Source organism: Corvus kubaryi, unplaced genomic scaffold (genome assembly GCF_017639235.1).
Source record: "Corvus kubaryi isolate FWS band 111438036 unplaced genomic scaffold, C.kubaryi_AGA036_p1.0 37396, whole genome shotgun sequence".
NCBI classification, from domain to species: Eukaryota; Metazoa; Chordata; class Aves; order Passeriformes; family Corvidae; genus Corvus; species Corvus kubaryi.
Genome location: NW_024581135.1, coordinates 103,642 through 128,424, shown reverse-complemented (window position 1 = coordinate 128,424; position 24,783 = coordinate 103,642). Strand labels below are relative to the sequence as shown.

The following is a 24,783-nucleotide window of genomic DNA, read 5'->3' as shown; positions in this document are numbered from 1 at the left end:
TGTAAAGCACACATTTGCAGACCAGAATGAGAAAACAAAAGAAGCAACAAACAAGAATGTAGGAAAAAAGGAAAGGTGTCAAAAATTGCAGGAACCCTAAAATGCTGACAGTCCAAGACTACATTTTTAATGTGCAGTGGATGAAGAAAGTTAGGTTTTTGGGGAGCTAAGTAAACCAAATGCATATTTACAAACCCATCTGAAGGATGTACGTGTGGACTCAAGTGCTATGATAGAGACCGTGTAAAAGAGACGTGAAAGTACATATTACTGCACTGAAGTATATTGAATCATTAAAAGGAGTTTGCAGAATTATGTTGGGAGGTAGAGAAACATGTGAAACCAAGATTACGGATATCAAGCAGCAACAACAAGAGTTATGTACCATCTAAACAGGGCATGTAAAGCCACTGAGGGGACTGTAAGGTTAAAACTAGTCCCAAGGAAGACAGATGCACAGCAAACGAGGTGACTGGAGGGCAAAATAATGCTGCAGCAATTTGAAATAACAAGGCAGACAGGAACATGAGAGAGAGCGCCTTAAAAATACTCTACTTCTAAACGTAACTTTCTCTGAAAGGTTACCTTTTGTATGTAAGAAGTAAGCCACTGACAGTGTACCAAATTAGCACAAGGACATCTATCTTCAACACTGTTATGCTCAACAGACATAACGTGATACAAATATTTGGTACAGTTTTGAAGACCAGCCTTTGAACAGGTTTTGGTTTATCATTGTTATGTAAGCCCTTTGAATGATCAACTACACACTCCAGACAAAAGAAACCAGATGACAACTCAGGACTACAGCTCTGAGGATCAGATGCTTCTATCAACTCAGAAGTTTTTCCAACACTACAGGCAAAAAAAATCATAGCATACGAGTTACCATCAGACTGCACTCTGCACTTCAGGATTCCCTAAAATGGTAGGACAACAGGACTAGAATTCAACCAGAAAGAAAACACTGCACCAAAAGTAGCTCTTTAGATTTTCATCAACTGTAAAAACAGTTTGATACCAGCTTTGCCTTTTTCTTTTTTTCCTAAAAATAAACAAATATTTTAACAATTTTTTTAGATACCATCCTCAAAAAGAAATTACAACTAAGGAGATGACTGAAGAAATCAGAAGATGAACGCTAAAAAAACCAAAACCCTAAAGAAAACAACCTTTAGAAAAGTATATTAAAATGTTTTAAAATAAGACATGCTTTTAAGAAGAGGCAAGTGTTACACTTTGAAATTTAAAAACATAACATCACTTGTACAAAGCCCAGCACAAAATACTCCTATCTGCCCACATACTTATTCCTCAGACTTCAGTTCCTACTGTGGCTTCATTTTAACATACTGAAATATGGGGGGAGGGAGGGAATTATCATCCTCATGTTGGGAGTTCTCATTTAGAGTAATTTCGATGTTTTGATACAAAAGGTTGTTCAAATAATTACATTGACAAATACCAATTACCTCAAAAAAAGTTTCAAAGGAAAGGAAGTTATGAACATCAGCATATCAAGTAAGATTAGGAAAAACAAACTTCATTTCAGTATTAAAAAATTTACTACAGGAACTTAGGAAACAAATAACCCGAAATTTATCTGCATGAGACAGAGGACTTAAAAGTTAAGATACAGAACACAACATTCTTAAGAAAGGTACTTGTACATCAAATCCATGCTTTTACAGCAACTCAGTATTTAGTCAAGTGAACCTGGAGTTTGAAATCAGTGCCCACATCAAAAAACCTATCAACAGTACCAAATTTATATCTAAAGACAAATGTTAACACAAAGGAAAAAGATAACAATGCTGATAAACATCCTGACAGAAACTGGGGGAGGGAGAAAAAAACCCCAACAGGCAAAAAGAGGTAAAATTTTTCAGGGATATTCAAACTAGCAGGTTACTAGCTTAACCAGCTCAATTTTCTGAATAAAGCAAAGAGCCAAAAAGTACCTTTTGGGAAGGCATTTAGAGATATTAAAAGAGAAATTTATTTGGTATTCTGCCTAAATGAAGTAATAGTTAGAAATACAGAAACACCATGTGGAAAAGCCTTTACCTCTGCACCACAGAAAGAAAGCTAAATTTCGCACTTAGATACCCAGGATAAAAGCAGAATTTTGGAAAGAGCCATTTTTGGTATTTAAGCCTGAAGAAAGTCAAAGGCTTCCCAAATACCTTTAACTAGCTTAGTACTTTCAAAAGCTGTCAACTGTTGAACCCATGAGGAATGTTTTGAGGAAAAATATTCTTTCTTAATAATTTCCTTACTGTCCGTATACTAAACATTGTATTTCACTGCACAATTACAAGTAACCATTTCAGTGTTAACTCCTGCTTTTCTGCAGATACATCAAGCACCAGCTGTCCCTTGAAAATGCCAACCTCTCACCTAAGAACATTCAGATTTGGTAGCTGAATGTAGTTCAGTAACAGAAAGAAAAAGAGACCCAATTCACTCACAGAACAAAAATATAAATAGATATAAAGAAAAAAATATATTTTAGCCTAGATGGCTGTCAGTAGAGAATTACTCTCTTTAGCTTCTACTCTGACAGTAACCACCTACCCAGTATACCATTTTCTGTGTTTTGCTTCAATAGTTTTGATTCCAAGAGTAGCAGAGTTCTTAGAGTGCTTAGGTCAGTATATAAGGTTTACTAACTCACTGAGACTACTTATGTCTTTCATATTAGATGGCTAAGATTATTGCTGAAACAAAGCAGTTAATAGTAGTTCTTTCTTCTAATAAATAGGAAATTACTTCCAGAAAAGCATTTTTCTTTTAACATCTAAAAATTTCATTTTGTTTTCATAAGATACATGAAAACATAATTAAATTCACAGAAATAATCTAGAATGTTGTAACTGTAATACCAGTGTGTGTATATATATATATATATATATGCACACTGTCACATAATAATATCAAATTTTGGTGTTAAATATATATATTTTTAAAAATTAGATAAATTAAATAAAACAAGGTGTTGGATGCAACTATTAACTTATTAACTAGTGAAATTAGTACTAATAGTAACTTTTAGTTCATAAGTATATCAAAGAAACCCCAAACAATTACAAAAATTCCAAAAGCCAATGCACACAAAAAATCCCTACAGAAACAAGTGTACAGATCTTGCTCTAATAAATCAGAAGAACCCCAAACATTCTGTACTCAGAAAAACACTTTAAAATGCTCCCATGTGCAGAATCCTTATCATGTCAATTTTTTTGTCCAAATCTTCCATTTCTTTTTGTGTAATTACCTTATCTTTGATTTTATCAGCCCTGGTGTCCAAAAGCTGAACTTTGCTTTGCTCCTGGTTGTATCTGCGTCCTCCTGCTCCTGAGGTTACAGTTTTCACTGGTCCTGCCGATGTTGCAACACTAGTGGAGAGCACGGATGCGCTGAGAGCTGACACTGCAGTAGTACTGTTGCCATTCAGTGATCCATTTACACCTAAAGACAACAGATTTACAAAGTGACATTTAAAATAAATCTGAAGTAACTGATATTTCCTTTGAGATGCCCCAGTCACACTAACATTCCATAGACAAGATACTAGACTACTTACAGGTTACTCGCCACATATACTAAAATTTGTCATCGAAGTGTCACTCTGATTTGCAGTTATTTTAGTTTAAACATACAGAGCACACATGATTTAAAGGCCAAACACATACTTGGTATGTATCATCCTTACCTAACAAAACTATTTTTTATAGAACTGTTTCAGAATGGGAAGAATGACAAAAGTAAAGCTCAAATTCCACATCTTTCTGCACGCGCAGAAGTTCAATATGATTATTTCCAAACAACTTCAGCCATTACCTTTTTCTGTATTGCTCCGACTACTTTTTCCTGTAGCTCTTGAGTGGAATGAAGCAGAATCATGATTCTGTGCAGGAGGAGCAAATAGTGTGGGAATTCCCAAGAGTGGTGGGAAAAAAGCTGCCCCAGGACGAGAGTGCGTGTCTGCTGTTCGCCACCATTCTGAACCGCAAAGGAAATAAAAACAAACTTCAGTTGTTCTAATACTATATTTAAGTATTTCAGTAAGCATATTGCTGTGCATAATCCAGAGCAGATTTACTAAATCTAGAAGTAAGAACAAAAGGTTTAGAAACTTCTGCACGACACACATTTCCTGCAGCAACTCTGGTCTTAAGTCATTAAAGCCATTCTGATAAAGATTGCAATGCAGTTTTATTTAAATGCACTCTGAAAATAAATATTTAATAGAAAGCGATGTGACACTGATCACCCCAAAATGAAACTGCTAGTCTTAAAAACTGAATCAGGATTCACAGATCACCCTTTAACATTTATTATTATCTCAGCAGTCTTCTTACATCAGAACTACGAAGTAACACAATAGCTTTCGGTCACCTCTACAATCTCAGTCTTTGAATACTCCAAGGCCTCCACCACAAAACCACATCTGAAGCTGTTCCGCATGAAAAGACCTATTACATAGAGGAATTGCTAGTTACCCAATGGTAACTCTACAGCCACTGCAAGATGTTTCTATCCTTGAGTTTGACACTCCATCACAAAAAAAGCAGCCTCTATTTTATATCCTGTAACAACTCTATTCAAATGCCCTAGTTTCAACTGGTGACCCTGCTTCTAACTTCAATATCAGTGTCTTGGGGTGACTTTATGATGTGTATCCCCTATCCCCCAATGCTATCTCTCAGACTGGGAGGTTGGCAGACAAGATAAAGATGAGACACGATGAAGAGGTGTCCTGGTTCCAGCCAGGACAGGGTTAATTTTTGCAGTAGTTGGGAGGGGGCATGGCCAGGACCCAGAGGTTATTCAAATAAATCTCACACCACTGGCAGGGGAAAGGGACTCTCTTCCAGGGAGAAGGGCTCTCTTCCCAGTTGGCACACTGTGGCAGAGGTCAGGAACTGTCTATCATCGGCAGGGGGGCGGGGAGGGAAGGGTGTCTGTTTGAATAGTTTGTTCTTCTACCCTCTGTCAGTATTGCTGCTGTTAATATTTGTTTTCTTATCTCATCTCTGTTTCCAGTAAATTGTTCTTATCTCGACCTGTGACTTCTGCCTTTTGCGCCTTCAATTCTCCTCTCCAGCCCTCTGTGAGGGTGGTGAGGGGTAGGGGAGAAGTGAGTGGCAGTATGGTCTCAGTGGGAGCACTAAATTGGAGAGTACCATTCCTGAACCATGACAAGTGGGGGAAAAGAAACAACACAGCTAGATGAACCAGACTGCAAAAATTATAGGTAAAATGTAAGCATAGCTGGAGCTGTGCTTACCTTAAACAATAAGGAGACTGAATCTAATACAGAAAGGAAAATATTTGAAAAGGAAAATAAACAGGGGAAGTGACCAGAAAAAAGTAAATAAAGAAGTTATTTGAGCCACTACACACATGTAAGGTTGGGGAAGGGCAGCACGGAAGAGAGCAGGCACAGTACAGCAAGCCAGCAGGTATTCCTATGGTAGGATAAGGTAAGAATTTATAAATAGCAAAGATGAGAGACAAAAATCAAAGGACCAGTAATTCTGTAATCGTAGAAGAAATCTCATAGGCATTTCAGAGCTAAACTTCAGCTTTAGAGATAGCCTGAACGCAAGGATCGGTAACAAATCATTGAATTCTGAGACTGTAAAAGCATCCATAACCAGAAGAACAATGTAGTCCCTAATGGAGAGAAAAAGCAGGAAAAGACTGACATCAAAGAACATTAAATTCATTTGTGCCACGCTTTAATATAAAGAGCATCACATCAAAAAGGACAGTATGAGAAAGACCAAGCATTCCCTGTTTTCCAGGAGACTCACATTATCAGCAAAGGCCTCTGCACACTGACCAGGCTTCTGGTGGGACTTCTACACAGAAACCATTAACTTGTCTGTTAATCCTACTTCTCCCTCTACAGGTTTTAAACACTATTACTGTGTCTGCGTATATAAGGAATAATTCTGGAACAAGTTCTTGACTGCAATAACTCATCCTATTAGGTGTTAGGAACACAAGGGCATTCACTAGGATTTTTCATTTATTAGCAACTACAGGGCAACATAATGGGAATATTACATACACAGTGCAGGGAAATTCCTCTTACTGATTTCAGAATTCTGCGTCAGGTACCTTTTTCTCCTTCCTCCAAGACAAGAAGGGATTTGCACATCATCAATGCTAACTACTGCAGGTGATGGGCAGAGTATTTCTCTAAACTTCTGACATGAGTTTAAAAGCATCATGTTCCAGGTTTGATATTTGCTGAACTTAGTTCAAATGTCTTTAACATCACTTTGTAAATTATCACAAAAAAGACCCAAAAAACAACCATAACCAACTCAAACCCAATTTGTGTATTTTCTTCCACAATGCCTCTCTCTCACAGACCACAGTGGTGATTCTTAATGATGGTGATGAGCAACACTGCACTGCAAGGTTTCATAATAACTTGAAGACATTCTAAGCTGAAAGAACTTTTGAGATTGTTCATCAACTTTCTTCATCATATAGAAAGAGTAGGTAACTGTACACTATATACACAGTATTATGGCCTTGAAAAAAGACATACTAAGTGTGTTATCTAAGCCATTACCTAACATACCTAGAAAAGAGAAGCCATCCATTTTTAAATATGCATTTAAACACATGGAAGAAATAAAACACAGACAAAAAATGGTAGAAGTCTTGTAATAATAAACTTAACTGTAATGACATTTCCCCTCTTTCTTATCTGATGAAAATACTAACAGTCTGCTTAGCAATTAATTCTAGTATTCCCTTAATTTTCCTATTTTAGTGTTCGCTCTTCAAGTTACTAACTTACCTTAAACATGCTCCACATAGCTAAATTTCATATTAAATCTCACTCCTTAACATTCTTGGCTTACTTTCAAATAGGTTAAATATTTTTGAGCACAGTTTTTGAAATTCTATTAACCACTGCACAGATAAATGATTGAAAGCATTATTCCAAAGGGCAACATACATTTCAACAATGCTGGTCTCTTAGTAACAAAGAATGATAACTATGAGTGCCTTTCTTAATATTAATGAACTTCATGGTAAAATACAAGCTTTTCAAAAGAGCTAGAAAGGAATAAATACTTAAATAATACTTTAAAACACAAAGCATCAATGTGCCAACCAGCAGAAATACAAACATAACATGGCATTTAAGGGCATTCACCTTACACACCAAATCTGAGAACCGCTTGGGGTGACAGAAATTACAATATATTTTCCTCCTTTCTCTGTTGTCCTTTAATCATTACAGTGGTAGCAAAGTTTGCCTTCTACATGCCTCCCAACACCAGCAGGTCTTCCTAATTTCTTGCACGTGTGATTCCAAACTACTTACAGGTGGGATTTCCTAATACTGGTCTTTCAGTACAAAAAGCTGGAAAGCATGGAAACGGCTGGAAATGGTTTATAAACACATAACGAACATCACCCATTCCTATCATTGGTTGGAAAAACAAAAGTCCTCATATTAACAGAGAAACATCAAAATCATCTGTTCATTTAAATGAAAAGCACTGCCTATTTCATTCAAGCACTTGAAAAAAAGGCATTTTAATAACTCTGAACATGCTCTGAACATGGACGCATTCTTTAACTTTCCTTCATAAATCATAGGTTAAAAAAACCTAGACTTAGAATAATTTTATTTTAAAAAAAGAGAAAAGAAATTTTAAAAAGGGATTGTCAAAAGGCAATTTTTTTTTAAAATTCAAATTTTAAAAAGGGATTGCTGAGAAAGTTGATACGTAATTGAGGCACAAACATATGATTAAATCTGAAGAGTAAGAATATAATGAACATACACAGAGCCCAGACCTACCAAGCTGTATTTTAAAAAGTATCAACCTCATAATAACTCTGAATGAGGCTTCCTTTAATGCAAGAACTACCAGGCGCTTGATAGTCTTTGAAATAAAAATATTTAGGTGCTCAAATACAACAGTTTCCTGTAATGTCTAATATCCAAAATCAATGCACTTGAAACTGTCTCTCCTTCAATGTTGTTTCTACTAAGTCTATTCCTTAAAAGTAAAGGTAAAATTTCCTTATCCAAACAATACTCAAAATTATTCACTCATCTGTGTAATTCCTGTAAGACATACTGAAGGAAACAGAATTTTGAAACATGAAAGTACTCAAGTTATGCTTAATAAAATATCCCACTCCCCTTTTTTCCTCCATACTCTTGCTTTTACATTCTTCAATAACCTTGAAAAATAGATGGTGGGTTGTTTTGGGGTTTTTTTTAGTTCTATTTCTGGCTTATTATCACACTTTTGTCTTTAAAAAATAGTTTAGCTAGTGCCTGGACTAGTTTGCACTGTGCAGTCCAACCACTGAGAAAGAAATCAGGTAATAATTTGAAGCAGGAAATCTAAACGGAGTTGGTATCATGTTTAAAGAATGAGCTTAAAGACTGTTTCTTAATGATAGGTATAAAAAGAGATTAAAATTAAGATGTAATGCAAATCTTAACACTGATTTCCAAAACTCGAGAAACTGATCTAGATTGTATAACAACATGGGCACTCCGTTATTATCAGAGTTGGCAATTAATTGTACTGTACTATTGTTCATATACTTAATCAAAGCATCTGCATCTCTTTTAATACTACCATCCCATTCTCCCTCAGCATTTCATTGTACATTCCACAAAGTGGAATCACCACTTTGTTTTTATACATCCATTTCAATTTTGCTATTGTCACTCAGCATCTAGAATATTTAAAATCTCCAGAAGTCAACAACTATCTACAAGCCTAAGATGAAAAATTTGACAAACCAAGGACTATGTAACAGACTTACCAAAAAAAGGAAACTATTCATACAGTTTTACGTTTTAGGCATTAAACCTGATCTTTCCAACATTTATTTGAGAAGCCACAGTGTCATTTTTATATAAATACTGAGGCCCCAAAAAATAGCCAGCATTTCAAAAAAAATCTTTGCTACTGTAAATCAGAACACCAAATGCAGAATTACAGATTTTTCAATTTTAAAAATCCTGTCACTTGTGCATTTATGTACACAATTTCAAAATTGTTCTGGATCTCGTTTAAGGAGAAATAGGGAGCTCCAAAAAGACTAAAAGATTTTTGTTTTGACAAAAACAGCTTCTGGTTTGAGAAAAAAAAAAATTGGTAGGGTTTTGTTTGTTGTGTTTTGTTATTTAATAAAAAGTTAATGAACTTTCTTTTTTTTGAAAATTAAAGAACTTTCCAGATCTGATAACATCAAAACAACACAACTCTGTTGTTCAGCTTAAAATGGTTTCACACGCTAATATTATTGCCCTCCGAAAAGACAAAACACTGAATTATGGTTTTATTTAGAGAAAAAGCTATGGATTTATATTCATGTAAGTTGCTAACATTCTCATGAGGGTGAATGTAAACCTCTTTCCAGAGGCAATTGACTTTTCCAATGCACCTTCTTATTTTCAGCAATGGGTGAATAAGAAGAAAGCAAATAAAATACCTGTTTACTTGATTAGAATGCTTTAATTATTCAGGAACTACTGCCATATTAACCAATTAAACTAACAGTATGTGATATATTCCATAATGGTTTCATACAGGGGCTTTGTCATTTTGACCTGGGAATATGCCAAAATAATTTACTTGTAGTTTAATCTTCCTGGAAAAGCATAAAGATTCCCAGTCCTAACTTGCTATGTATTGTGGGTGTGGGCACCTGACAGAGTACGCAATCAAGTTTATTGTGGAGACTATTTAATAGACTATTGATTGCTGCAAAGAAAATGAAGAGATTAATTGGAATAAAAAGGACTCTCTCTAATCTCAGGCATGCATTAAGATGCATTACCTTCTCTTAGTAAGAATAATTGCTCATTCTTCAAAAATTATTTTATTAGATACTAGGAAAATGCATTTTTAAATTTGAAGATAATTCAATTATCTGTTTGACAGACATTGTTGGGTTTTTTTAAATATCGCAGGAGTGAAGAACATCTCAGTTCAGAACTGGCTAGTATACTAGTCTATCTTGGCTACAGAGTATCTTGTAAATTCAGGACACGCCAGAGGTCATTCAAAGGAGAAGAGTCTTCAGCTGGCTAACAGCAAAAACACTTCCGTGGAATTTCTCTAGGACAGTGTACACCTTTTCAGAGTGGATACAGCAGTAACCACAGTGCACTGTCATCAGCAGAGAAACAGACATACTCATACATAAAACTGATGGGACAGTAGTGATAGTAAACTACACTTCAGCTTGGTTTTGGGAAGACAAAGTGTCCTTGAAAAAATATGTACGTTCCTTAACATCAGATGCAACCAGGCAAATGATCTGACCATCAAAAAACATGAATACTGGTAATTACTCTCAGTCTTTTTAACTATTAGCTATCAGACAGAAATGAAACTTTTTTTTTAAATAAAAGATGAGAATAGAATTTTTAAAAGGCCTTTAGTAAAGAACTACCTGTGTTTTCTAATGAAGAACAAAATTGACAGTTTAGTATCTTTATTATATTATTCATCTACTTCAGTCTTACTGTATTTTGGTAGACCAAATATATAGCCTATAAATGCACAGAACATTTAACAGGAGTTACAGTTAACAGGAGACACAGAATTACATGATGTAATATGTACACAGCAAAAGCAGCAAGGAGAGGTAAATGGGTCACAGAAATCCTCAAGTTAATAGCCATATAGAAATTAACTCCTACTACATTCTGGGAACCACCACTGAAAACCATTTCAAGTGGCATGGACTAATGAACATAGACAAAAAATTCTTTTGGAGATTAATTTTTAGTGGGGTACTGAAAAATGAAATGCTTTGTTATTTACTCCAGAAGAGTTTTAGTTTAGAATTTTCTGGCTGATTTTAGAGAAATTAAAATAAATAGAGACATAACTCTAGGTCTGCAGACATTCTCGTTTCAGCTTCTTGCAGCAGCTGCAAACAAACAAATGCAGGACGAAGTCACAGACTTGGAATCTACTCATTAGGTATTATCAGGGCTGTAAAGTTTTTCAGTTTGGAGAATATACTTTTGCTCACTCTGCTGCAAGAACAGAGTTTGTTCCGAAAACAGGGGATTACCATGGATTTAAGATAAAAAAACTTCCTATTTACAGGCTAACAGAAACAATGTTCTCCAAAAAAAGATCTGTTTTCCTAAAGTTAAGTGAGAAATAGCAGGGAAGAGTTTACCATTTCTTGTTCTGTGGATGCCATATGCACCATTCAGCTGAAATAGGAGTTTCATTCACAAAAATTAGATTCTTGCATGGAGAAATCTTCCATTTATGTTTCTGATTCAAGGTAAAGTATTTCACTCTAGTCAAGATTATCCAAGACTGTGACATTGTGAAATTCATCTTTTCAGTTTCAAGCTCTATTGGAAAAAAATATTTCTCCAAATGTAAAACTACAGTATGGGCTGGGCTTAAATGCTGAGAACATGATGTACGTTCAAGACGCTGATTATTACAACTTAATCTGAAAGTGGCACAGAGTTTGCTAGATGAACCCTTTATTTGATCCTCGCTTTCAAGGCAGCCTTGCAAACTGAATTTTTTTTCCCACATTTTAAACAGGCAATTCTTAATTAATTTCATTCCTTCAACAAGTAAGTACTATGTAAAATGTATTCACAGCAAATGAATGTCACTTGGCAAATACAAAAACCCTCAAATATTTTTCCCGGATGTAGCTATGCAACCTTATTACATTTGACTTGTAGTAGTAATTACAAGTGCTGACAAACACTAAAATTACATTGCTATATAGAATTGAGTCATTTTTACCACATGTGTTGATTGTGGAGCTCAGCGTTGCAGCTCCAGTGGAAAGGCCACCTTTCGATACTTCTGAAGCTACCGACGGTGTCGAAGATGCTGGAGTGGAAGCAGCTGCAGTAGAAGAGACTGATGATGACGTTAACCGCTCTCCAGACTCCATATCTGGAAGAGAGAAAATAAATGTCTGTCTTCTATGGCAGCAAAGGAAATTGCAAGGGACTACGGGACTGTCTGTGCTGACTGTGTCTCAGGATCTGCCCTAAATTCTCAAGAGGTTCCTATGAGACCTTCACATGTGAGGTACATCCCATTAACAGCACCCATTCATCAGAGAACTCAGCAGAGCTGCAGCACTATGGGAATATGGTACTGCTGTTCAGAGTTCACTACATTTCAACTTGAACACCTCTACCACACCCTGTGGTCAGGAACTCCATTTCAGCTCAGGCTGGAGCCTTCAGCCCTTGCCAGAACCAGCCCATTGCTCTTGCAGCCCGCCTGTGCCCCTGCCTCTTGGCTACATTCCATGTTCTAGCTTCCCTCTAGGATGGCATCAGCTCCCATCTTCTGCTACTTCTGATCAGACAACCAGATGGACGCTGGGCCTGACAGATTCCACTATTTTGTCTAACGCTGTGACCAGCACTGTTCAGACTGCACGGGACTGTGCCGGAGTTGGGAAAAGCCCTGCCTGCATAACCCTCAACTACCAGCTTATCCCTCCTTGCAGAGCAACCCTGCTCTTTGTTGCTCCCTGACAGACAACTTTAAAGAACCTGTGGTGCATGCCAAAACATCCGTATCTAGACTCTTAATTTAAGGAAAGACCCAGCAATTATGGTGAGATAGTATAAATACAAGAACTCCTGTTAAGTTGCTAGGGGCTTTTTGTTGTTGTCGGTGTTATTTCCGGGAGAGCTTTTCATACAAAATAAGACATTTTTATACGTGCCATGAATGGTCTAAATCAAAACTCACCAGTCTTACTTCACTGAACAAGCATATGTATTTTAAGGAAAACAGACAGTAATATTATTAAAAACACTAGAAGAAGTTTGGACAATACTCTCAGGCACACGGTGTGGCTCTTGGGGATGGTCTGATCACTGAGTTAGACTCAGTGATCTTTGTGGGTCCCTTCCAACTCAGCATATTCTGTGTTTCTGTGAAGTAGTTTCTCAAATACTTCAGAAATGCAGCCAAGACGATGTCTTTGCAGAGTGGTAAGCAGCATCAACAGACTGTCTGACTCAATCTGCCAGAGCAGCAGTTGATAGTGAGTCAGGATCACAGTATAGGTAAGGTGAGGAAAATTTCAAAGTCCCTGTACTATTAAAAATGCCATGAGACTAAGCACATTGAACTCCTAACAGGGAAACTTCTAAGAAACCCATTCCTGTTGTGAAGTCTCTCTCATGGACAGAGGCAACACGCTTTCTCAGATTTACTCCTGAAATCTGAGGGGGATAAGTACTGAACCTAAATCAAACCACTGTTATAAAATCTCACTCCCAGTACTTGTAAAGCAGAATGCCAAGTACACAAGAAAGACCCACTTTTCCAAATGCTATTTTAGACAATTTAGAAAACTGGTATGTTAAACAGCACTTCTGATCCAAAGTTGTATTAAACAGTTACTTCCCAAATGCACACTTGGAAAGACAGCATAAAACCTGTTATCTGCTTCTCCAGAAAGTAGATCCTTGGTTTGCCTCAGCCAGTAAAAATGAAATTTAAAAAGCTACAGCAAATACAAAAAAATACAAATACAAATACAGAAAAAACCACAGAAAAATCAGCTACTTACACTGATACGGCAATAAAAACAGTATCTACTACTATACTGAATATAGGGGGTATGACCTTTTCCTTCAGAACAATAGTAGAAATAACAAAGCTACTTCCTTCAGAAAATTTATGAAGGAAAAATATTACTCAACATTTTAATTTTTTCGTTCAGGACTCTTGAATACATACTCCAGCTAAACATTTTCCATCCACAGTTAAAGAATACCTCATTCATTTTTAGCAATCTGTGACTATAATCAATCTAATGTGCTAATCAGTGGAGAATACTGTATACAGTGTTTATTACATATATATGTCCACTATATTTTACAACTACTCTGAAGGATAATAATTAATAAAAATCCCATTCATAAGAGATTATGGTTTTAGTTTGCATCTACAGGCTTAAGTCCACAGCATTCACAAACACACAGTAAAAAGATTTACTATCTTTAGTATACAGACATCGATAGACACAAATTATTACAATGAAGTACTTTTTTAGTCACTATGAATGACTGAACTTACTTGAGGCCAACAAGTATTCCTTGTACAAATAAAAATTTGTTGTATTTTGGCATTCATTGTTTTCATTATGGCTACAGCGAAGTCACTATATTTACAGAGAGCATAAGGGAAGTCAGAAACAAATCAAAATGGTATTATTACAGTATTTCCTTGTAAAAGAAAAGGTACTTCTAAACTTTAACACACTCCATTCGAAACTCAGGATTAAAATTTCATATTTTATGTTCCCTCACAAAAACTCTCAAATTTCTAAAGAAAAAGAAACTGTAATAAAAAGAAGCTGTGTGTGTAATAACAAAACACTAAAATAAGTCTTTACCACAGAATCATGAAATCCAACCTACATTTGTGGAAAAGACCTTCAAAATCATCAAGTCCAACCTGTGCCCGATCCCCACCTTGTCATCGAGCCCAGAGCACTGAGTGCCATGTCCAGTCGTTCCTGGAACACCTCCAGGGATGGGGACTCCACCACCTCCCCTGGCAGCCCCTGCCAATGCCTGACCACCCTTTCCATGAAGAAATTCCTCTGATGTCCAACCTGACCCTCCCCTGGCACAGCTTGAGGCCATTCCCTCTTGTCCTGCCCCTGTTCCCTGGGAGCAGAGCCTGACTCCCTCCCCTCCCATCAGGGAGTAGGAAACAGGGAGAAGGTCCCCAGGAACCTTCTTTTCTCCAGGCTGAGCCCTCCCTCAGCTGCTCCTGCTGCTCCAGCCCCTTCTCCAGCTCTGTTCCAGTCTCTGGACTTGCTCCAGCCCCTCAGTGTCCGTCCTCCTCTTCCTGATGGACCCAGAACTGGGCACAGCACCCCAGTTGCCTCAGCAGTGCCAGCTACATGTCATTGCCCTGGTCCTGCTGCCACACTAGGGCTGATACAAGCCAGGTGCCCTTGGCCCTCTTGCCCACCTGGGCACACCCAGGCTCACGTACAGCCACTTTCACCAGCACCCCCATGGCCTTTTCCATCTTACCAGCCGCTCTGTCCCCAGCCTGGAGCACTGCAGGGAGTTGTTGTCATCCAAATGCAGGACCCAGCACTTCCCATTATTGAACCTCATTTACTTGTCCTTGGCCCATCAATCCAGCCTGTCCAGAGCCCTCTGCACAGCCTTCCTAACCTTCCTACCCGCAAGCAATCAACAATCCCGCCCAACTTGGTGTCATCCGCAAATTTACTGAGGGTGCACTCAATCCCCTCATCCCAATCACTGATAAAGGTATTGAACAGGACTGGCCCCAATACTGAGCCCTGGGGACACCACTGGTGGCCAACCCTAGCTGGAAGGAATTCCATTCACCACCACACCCTCTCGGCCTGGCCACGCAGCCAGTTCTGAACCCAGCAAAGAGTGCACCTGTCCAAGCCATGGGCTGCCTCTTGCTCCGGGAGAATGGTGTGGGAGACAGTATCAAAGGCTCTGCTGGACTCCAGGCAGACACATCCACAGCCTTCCCCTCATCTGCTGAGTGGGTTCACCTTGCCATAGCAGGAGATCAGGTTGCTCAAGCAGGACCTGCTCTTCCTAAACCCATTCTGGCTATGCCCCATCCCCTGGCTGTCCTGTATGTGCTGTGTGACCGCACTCAAGACGATCTGCTCTATGACCTACCTTGGCATCAAAGTCAGATTGACAAGCCCAGAGTTCCTCAGATGTGAGCATCTAACGTATTTTATAAATAAGCATAGTTAAGAACCACCTACAAGCAATCCATGTTTGAATCATAAATAAGAATATATCCTTAGCAAATCAATACATTTTTAAAACAGAAAAGTAAATTTAGCTACACTTGCAAGCTTTTAACCAACATAAGCCATCTGTTTGATCAAATAAGAACTGGGAGAACAGTAATAAGCTGCCCTTTTAAGGTTCCCCTCTCTTTCCCACCCCCACCCTGCTCCTTTTATTTCAGTTTCCAGGGGTCTGGGAAGTGTTTTTGAGAGGGTGCTTTTTCAGCCTTTAATTTAGCTGCTTGTTTAATGTCTTTAATAGAGAACTGGAATATTGGTATTTCCGAATTATTCTGAATGTAAGAAATTATATTCTTTTCCTAGAGACATACATAGTTTTGATTTCAAACTAAGTCAACCCTTAATTATATTTAGTTAATTACTCTAACCACAACAGATGGCTAACTCCAAAAGAGATAATCCCCAAAACAGTCATTAGACAGGATCAGCAATAATTACACTGTATATCTAATGTGTTCTGTGACTAAAAAAGTCCGTACCAGTTACAGATCCATATTCTTTTTAACCTCAAGTATAAGTGAGATATTTGTTCCATTGGAGTTATTTTGTCCATCAATACTTATAAACTTTCATGACTGTTTTTTAATCTCTCAAATTTGTAAAACAGAAAAATCAGTAAGTAAAACTAGGAAAAAAACCTGATTTTTAAAATTTTCCAGGTGTAGTGATTTATGTAGTTCCTCTCAATGGTTTGCCCAGAACTCCAGCTATTTTCCAAGAATTTCCCATGGTGAATAATAATCCTTAATGCAACTGAACTCAGTGAAAGCAGAAAGTAAGCTGTCAGTAAAAAGGAACAAAGAAGGGAAGTATGTGAGGCTTTACGCAAGAAATTGTTGTCTTTTTGGGAAAAAAAATTGCTAATGTTTAATAAAAATAGAAACACTAAAAAAAGATAAAGGTTTGCTAAAGGAAACAGCAATCAAATCATTTTCAAATACATCAAGTTAAAATTTCTTTACAGTCAATCACCTACCTATTCTATGCTCAAAATCTTCACTGAAATGTACCCTAATGCAGAAGAAAAACCCCTTTCTTAAACAGGTACAAATGAGTAATTCCCTTCACAGGATAGTGTCATGGATACAGTATCCTATCAGTGTTAGCTAGGATGTGTGAATACAATTAAGTATGTTTTGAAGTCATCTAAACACTAGACAAACTCATCTTAAAATTCCAGTTTAACTTCTACACTCCCATGTGCTGCTTCATTATTTCAGGTATTACCTCTAACACAGCGAAAAAGAAGTTGGGTCAAAATATGCTTCAGTCTTTTTCAATGGCCAAGTGAAATTTGTAACAACTTTATGACCGCAAACTATAGAACTAGAGTCCCATAATATTGTGCGCTTGCCTTTCAGCAATATTTCATTGTATCATATCATAATATTGTCAGTCTGCCACTGGTTCTTGTGTCAATGAGTGCTCTGATGCCAGAAATCTTGCAGCTGATGAAGAGAAGTACATCAGAGTCTCTCAGAACACACAGTCCAGCACATCACAAATACAAAATGCGTTCTCCAAAGAGGTCATGCTCAGAAGGTAAATGCAGAGCATGGGTGCTAGCTCAGAGGTGACTCAGCAGGCCAAGCTGTACCTGTGGGTTCTACACCTTCCGCAGAGGCCACAGAACCAGGGAGGGAGGAGTGGGTTTAAAACCAGTGGTGTGACAAAAAAACCCACAAAACAAGCAAGCACACTGACCAAACCTCAGGTGAGAAGGAAGTGAGGTACCCACAGGAATGGATGCAGCTCCCTATAGACAAACTATGGACACCAGAGGCTCCCAGTGATGCTCCCTGCTCTGGAAACAAGGTCTGGTCACAGGCCTTCCAACACACGGTCTACTACTGCTGTGATGTTTTACACACTGAGATTTTTAAACTCACATACAAGTGCCCATATAATTAATGAGATCCACTTTACTTGTCTGAAATACTGTACAAATCATGAAAGCCAAGTTAGCTGCTAAATATTGCGAATTTTGCAGAATGTCACCGTAATTATGGCACTTCCGATAATTTATTCTAAGTACTTTATGTAAAGCTCTCTAGGAAAAAAAGTCATCACAACAAAACTTTTACTAAATCAACCACCACAATAAAACCTCTTTTTGTGAGTCAACAGCAAGACTGGCTTGTGTTTCAAAGATATCATACAAAGACACTTCAATGCACCAGTACGCATAGTACGTTACTGCCAGTTGTACTGTGTGAGGCAGACTGTATGTTCCTGCATGACATTCTAAATGGGCTTTATAGCCTTCCCCTGACTCATATCAGGCCACATTCAATTAGTGACACAACAACTCACTGTTTATGGCATCAGAATCCACAGCAGTGAAAACATTCATAAAATCACAAATATATCACAATTCCATAAATATTTGTTTTAACAGTCTTTACCTACATATGGTGACTTACTAAAAGCCACTTCAAAGCAGATCTAACTCTTAAATTCGGTATAACTGAGTCATAACTGGGCTGCCAAAAACAGAAACAGAGAGAGGAATCAGTTGCCATTCTACTGTTTAGAAATACGTAGTGGCCATTTTAAATAGACTTAGGATAAAATGACATTTTAAACAATACATCTATTTTGACTCTATCCAACAGGATAAACTCATCATTGAATATGCAATATACAAAATAAGCTGCAACTCAAAAACTTATTTTCTCCTATTTTACAAGTAACTGTGTTGCTTTCCATTAGAAATAAGCATCACTTTGAATATTTCTGCATTCACACATTTCATGATCTTCATGATTATGGTAAAGAAAGAATACTTACAAATGACAGAGGGCATTATAATTCACTTACGTTACATGCCATGGAGGGAGGAGGGGCACGCAGGTCAGGCTAAACTACAATCCTCCATAAGCCTCACTTCTGGACAAAACTCAGAATACATCTCTGAAAGCTCCATAATGCTGGGCACGAAATCTAATCTATCCAATTTGTACTACAAAAAGTGCACGGCCACACTAAGAGGCAACACAGCACTGCAGAGAGGCACTTAATGTTGAAGTGACCCAAGTCTACTCAAATGTTTCAAACCCAGAATAACAACACTAAGAGTCTGGTTTAAACAAATATATAAACAGAATCATAGAATGGTTTGGGCTGGAAGGGACCTTGAAAGCTCATTTCATTACACACACACCCCACCATGGGCAGGGACACCTTTCACTGGATGAGGCTGCCCACAGACCCATCCAACCCGGCCTTGAACAGTGCCAGGGATGGGGAGTCCACAATCTCTCTGGCCAACCTGTGCCAGTGTCTTACCACTCTTAATTTCTTCCTAACATCTAATCTAAACCTACCCTCCTAAAATCAAATCTATCTGCATTATCTGTTATTCTGTATGAGGTTATCAACTTTATACGTCTATGTTTAGCAGTTACTACTTTTATTAAGAACACACATCCCTTCACCTTATTTTCACTTCTATGATAGGTTAGGAAAAGTTGACACAACTACCCTCAAAACACAGAAGCAGATGGGTGGGGATAGCTTCTTACACGGATGTACACACTTTCAGTCAGGAATGCTCACCCTACAGAAGCAGCTGCCCAATCCACTTCTTGCAGCACAGCGAATTCCACGTGACAATTTCCTGTAAGCTGCTTTTACCAATGGAAAAGCTATGCAATTCATCCAGCTCAAGAAGAGGAGCAGTCATGATTTAGATACCAGGGTGGCAATGGTACAGTGCAACTCTGCGCAGACATTAAGGCTTTATGGAGACTTCGCTCATGCAGTGGAGATGACAGCATGACATGCCTGTATTCCAATGCTTCTAAGCAGATTCTAAACAGCAAATAAATAGTGGTACCACATAAAATTGATGCAAACCCTGAACTCTTGTCATAACTGCAGAGGCTGAAATAATAGCATCTGAAGAACATTCAAATGCAAAAATTCTCTGGCATCAGTTTGGTAAATGCCCCAAAGAGGCACGTTCACCAGATTTTGTCATCAAACCAAAACAAAGGATTTATCATTTCAGAACTGAGGTTTTACAGAGCTTTCTGTTCCTAAAAAAACCCCAAACCAACAAATAAACGGATCACTGCAATATTTTATACTATCTTGGGATGAATACCAGTTTTTAACTTCATGCCTAACAGTTCAGCTTAAAGACATGTTTCCAATTTCTATGTAAAAGCCCAATCTTTCATTCCCGACATACCTTTTGGGGTTTTTTTAACATTCTGCTTATGAAACTTCAGTAACTTTGGGTTCATTTGCACTAGATTCTAGTACTGCTACATTTTGTTCTACAGAAGCAAGACTTAGCATTTTATACTATTACTTCAGTTTGTGAGGGCACTGAGCAAACTTTCTACAACTACCTCTATAATTTTAAAATTATGAAGTATTATTAAATCTTTGCATATTGATAATCAATACAACATTTTTTAAATATACAGCAAAAATTCTTGCTTAGGATGGCTCTGAACCACCCTAAAACCACTAGAAATCCTATGCAACAGTAGTTCAAAAATCAGTAAAAAACACTGGGACAGCTGAAGTCAATGCCTTTTTTTTTTCTTTTTTTTTGTTTTTCCTGTACTGTTCAAAAACCTGAATTTCAATCTGTCAGAGGCAAATTTTCTGCTTCTCTGCTGGTATTCCACCACTCAGAAACTTAGCTCCTCGTTTAGCCATCCTATCGTACACCTCTTCCCATGGTTCAAAAGCCAGATTTGATCTCAAGCTCAAAATTGAGGCTTAGCTCCAATTACAGAGCTGGAGAAAACACCTACAGAGGAAGTGCCCTGCTGAACCTCTGATGGCAAAAGCTGCCACAGGCTTGTCTAGGAATTGTTAACATTCAACAGCGCTTGCACCAAACATGCTTTTTAGTATTTCCATAACTGAGTCTTGCCTAATTTTGCCAAATAATAATAGAAGGCATTAAACCAACAGCTAACTTTGTGAAGCCTAAAGTATCTGCTTTAAAAAATATATATACAAAAACTCTCAAAAGGACTCAGTACAAACAATGTGGTTTGCCCACTTGGTATTATTTTGCTTCATGCTGGAAAAAAAGACACAAAGAAATGACTGCATAGAGAAAACTTCAGATAAATCTTTAAAAGCATAAGCTAAAGTAATTTGGCGAAGAAATAACTACAAACCAAATATCTTTTTGGGTGTATGAACTCCACATGCGTCAAAATAACAAGCTCAGAACTAGTCCATGGGCACTGCCCTGCAAGAAGAAAAGACACTGAGAAAAGGGTTCTTTTACCCTGGAGTCCTTAACTTACAGACCACCTATATCTTACAAGTAACAAGGGGGAAGGATGGTAGTCAAAGTCCTCCTTAACAATGACCTAAAGATTTTTTGGGGGGTTTTTGTTTGTTGGGAGTTTTTTGAGTTTTTCATCCTAACAATTTAAGTTCTATTCTAGTCCTTCAAATATTGCTAAAAACTATAACCACCAGCATATTCTGATGAGAAATGAATTATAGATACCAAGAGTTCCAGAAAAGCATTCAGGAGAAACAAATCTTTTCAATGTGCTCCTGTACCAGCCTCAGGCTTTGCAAAGGGTGTTGAGTTTGATTCAGAATAGCACCAAACTTCAGTCTCATTATTCTAACATTAATATCATTTTATGTTAAAACAAAAAGAGAAAAAGTCAAACATCTAAACTGTACATTAGGTTCTCCAAAGCTAGCGAAAACTAGTTTTAGCCCACAGGAGAGCAAAGAAGTCTATCAGCCTCTCATGTCACTGACTGAGTTTTGGCACCTTGACTAAAAAACTTATCATTGAGGAATGCTAATTCCTCAGGTTTGAACTCTTAAAAGCACCTTGCAGTGTCATCTAGCAGGAATGTAGTAGTTCCCACTAACAGGCTGAGACACAGATAAATGGTTTCCACATTTTCATGCAGTTGCACTCTCACGGTTCTTTGGAAACCCAGAACCAGTTCTTGAAGGAAGTGTTACGTGCCATAACAGCCATTGTTTTGAGTCAGCTTCATCATTGGCATCCACCCCCTTTTGCAAAACATCTTTCTTAGCTTATTTGTTCACTGTTCCTTCCAATTTTAAAGGTATCATGATCTTTTTAAAAACTGAGACATTTAAGCAAAACAAAACCCCCACAAAACAAACTAGAAGGAAAAATAATGGGGGTCTTAAGATACAAAGAAATAAAATTAAGCCTCAACAGAAGCCGCAGCAGGTATTACCATGTCAGAAGACTATTCTGGCTGACTCCATTCACAACTTTATTTTTACAAAACAAGCAGATGCAAATCTGACATCTTGATGTTATTTACAAACTAAAGAAGTGGTTAGACACAAAAAACCCCTGCCAACATTGCACTTCTATTTCCACAAACCGGAAAGAAAGAAGATAATAAACCATCCATACTTTCATCTTCAAAACAAAAGTACTGTATCTAGATTTCAGGCTCTAACAAAGCCACATGCTAAACATTACATCTTCCTACATGATTAAAGAACATTGGTTAAAACACAGGAGGCCATTTTTTACTGTACCAGATGCTGTTTGCTTGCAAAGCTTGAAAACTTTTTAAAGATTAACAGTGATACACATTGCAATAAACCATTCTTTCAAAATTTAAAGGCACTCTGCAAAGCCAAGCAGTCAATGATGGTCGTATCTCACAGATAAAACTGGGGCTCTCTTGTGGGGTGTTGAAGCAGGAAGCCTAAGCAGTCCCAACTCCAGCCACCCAGCATTCAATTCAAGAGGTCCATGAGGGCCTATGGCTGGGCCCAGGGTTAGGATCTGCCCTTCCCTGCACAGCAAAAACAGCTGTATCCCTCGGCCACTGCTGCCTCACACACTTCCCCCAGGCAGCCCAGGTAATGCAGCTCCTACAGCTCCCATCAGGGCTGTTCTGCCTGTTCTGCAGGAACCAGGTTCTGTAAATTAGGCTGAAGCTTGAGCCAACAAGGTCAGCTGTGAGGCACCCAGCTTTAAGAGTCCCTATAGAGGCAGAATATGAAAAAAGATTACAAATAGCAAGGGCTCGAAGGACATCAGAAAGAACGGAGCAGGGGTACAAGAAGATGGCTGGACAGCAAGGAAGTCTGCTGGAAGACAACACACACATTTTGCTGGTACCCAAACGAGGACATTTCATAGACAGAGTCAATATTAAACACTACTGTAACTTATCTGGAATATCAGACTATATGAAGCTTATCAGTTTATCTGTTAACAGCAGCAATTCAGTATTTTGTTAAAAAAAAAATCAACGTGCTCTTGTTTTGTAAGAGACATCAGTATAGAATAGTGCTCCAGGTCACTGGGCTTCCAAATTAAATACCAACATTAAAGGGCTTGTAAGGGAGGCAGCATGTGTATAAAACCTGCAGCTATCATGTGAAACCTTTACCTTTCAGTCAATGTTCCCAAGATGAAAAAGTCAGAGTTTCATAGAGAATGGCACTCATTCCTCAGTAATCCTCAGAATACAGCATAAGTATTTTGGGGAAAGAAGAATTCAAATCAGTAACTTCCAAATAACAGGTCTTTGCCAATTCGTAAAAAGAAAATCCTTTAAAAAAGTAATATACCTTGACTCCCTCTTCCTTTCTTCCCCATGGCATTTTCCCTGCCTTGTTCTCCTTAAAATAGGCCTGTATCTACATGCTCTAGCCACTCCATTGTCCACACCCTTTTCTCCATAGCTAACAACTCGTGTGAACTAATAGATCAAACATGTCCAAAAACATTTTTATACCCCAAGCTGGAGGAACACTGTTCCTCACCTACTTATTTTTCTCACAGTGCAAACAAAACAGATTTCTCATATATGCTGTCTACTTCGCAAGTTTTTTAGTAACAGCTAATTAATTCAATATCTATTTTTTAACCATCTATTATAAAAATATCTCTTTCTTTTAACTGAATCATACTTTTTCTCCATGTTTCACTTTTGGTTCCAGTTTCTGTTAACATAGTGGATATGTCCTGTTGCTAAATGAAATTGTACATCATTTTATTTCCACGTAAGATACGATAATAGAAAAAGCGCGCCTTTGAAAAGCAACAATGATTTTGGCTAGGAATTCACTACAAGGTTTTTTATGCTCTAGTTTACAAAGGGAAAAAATAAAGTCTTTGGTACCAAGAACACAATATTATTTTATTATTAATTTATATTAGAACTGCAAAATTTAATTCAGCACTTTTCTAAACTTCCACAAAATAACCATGAACACGCACTGGTATTATATACTATAGAACTTCAGTAACACTTATCGTGATAGGTACAGCACTACTCCAAATGCTATGCTATTTTTACCAGCACAACAGAAGACCAACCTTAAGAAAAATAAAATCATTGTAGACCCATTTAACAAGCCGTGTAAGACCAAAAACACACTGTAACCATTGTTTTACAATATGAAATCTGTTAGAATGATACTCTTGAGAAAAATAAAACCATACCTGTGCACTGAGTGATAGCTCACACTCACCTGGTCCTCACCACAAAGAGCCAAGAAATTACTTGAAGGAAAAATAACACATCAACTGAAATAAAGACAGAAACAGCACTTACACGGTCATATAAAAAAAGGTGACCAAAACGCTGTTTTGTTTTATTTGAAGACTATGTTTGTTAGACAGGAAACAGTTCTGGAAGTGATAAAAATATTATGAAAATACCAATACTTCAGAATTTGCATGACACAAATTCACATTCTATGTCACTGTATTTGTCCAGTGAATATGCATCAGAATTTTTCATAAAGTTAGTACCAGTTGTCTAAAACCTAAATAGACTTCAATAGTTTGGGGTTTTTCAATCTCATGAAAATCAGATTTTTTGCTCATCACTACTGTCAGATAAACATTACAAGAAGCCGTAGTTGTCCTAGAATTTAAAAAAAAAAAAAAAAAAAGCTACTCTACATACT

General features: G+C 37.6%; 1 protein-coding gene across 17 annotated transcripts in view; it reads right to left on the bottom strand.

The window, feature by feature from the left end:
• Window positions 1–24,783, bottom strand: part of BAZ2B (bromodomain adjacent to zinc finger domain 2B) — a 122,565-nt gene that overhangs the window by 53,053 nt on the left and 44,729 nt on the right. For all 17 annotated transcript variants that reach the window (XM_042041284.1, XM_042041283.1, XM_042041282.1 and 14 more), the window contains 3 exons: window positions 11,805–11,960; window positions 3,844–4,005; window positions 3,278–3,471 (listed from right to left, as the gene is read on the bottom strand). In XM_042041284.1, coding sequence (XP_041897218.1) covers window positions 3,278–3,471; window positions 3,844–4,005; window positions 11,805–11,958 — 510 coding nt within the window. In that variant the 5' untranslated portion in view covers window positions 11,959–11,960. The remainder of the gene's footprint in view (window positions 1–3,277; window positions 3,472–3,843; window positions 4,006–11,804; window positions 11,961–24,783) is intronic.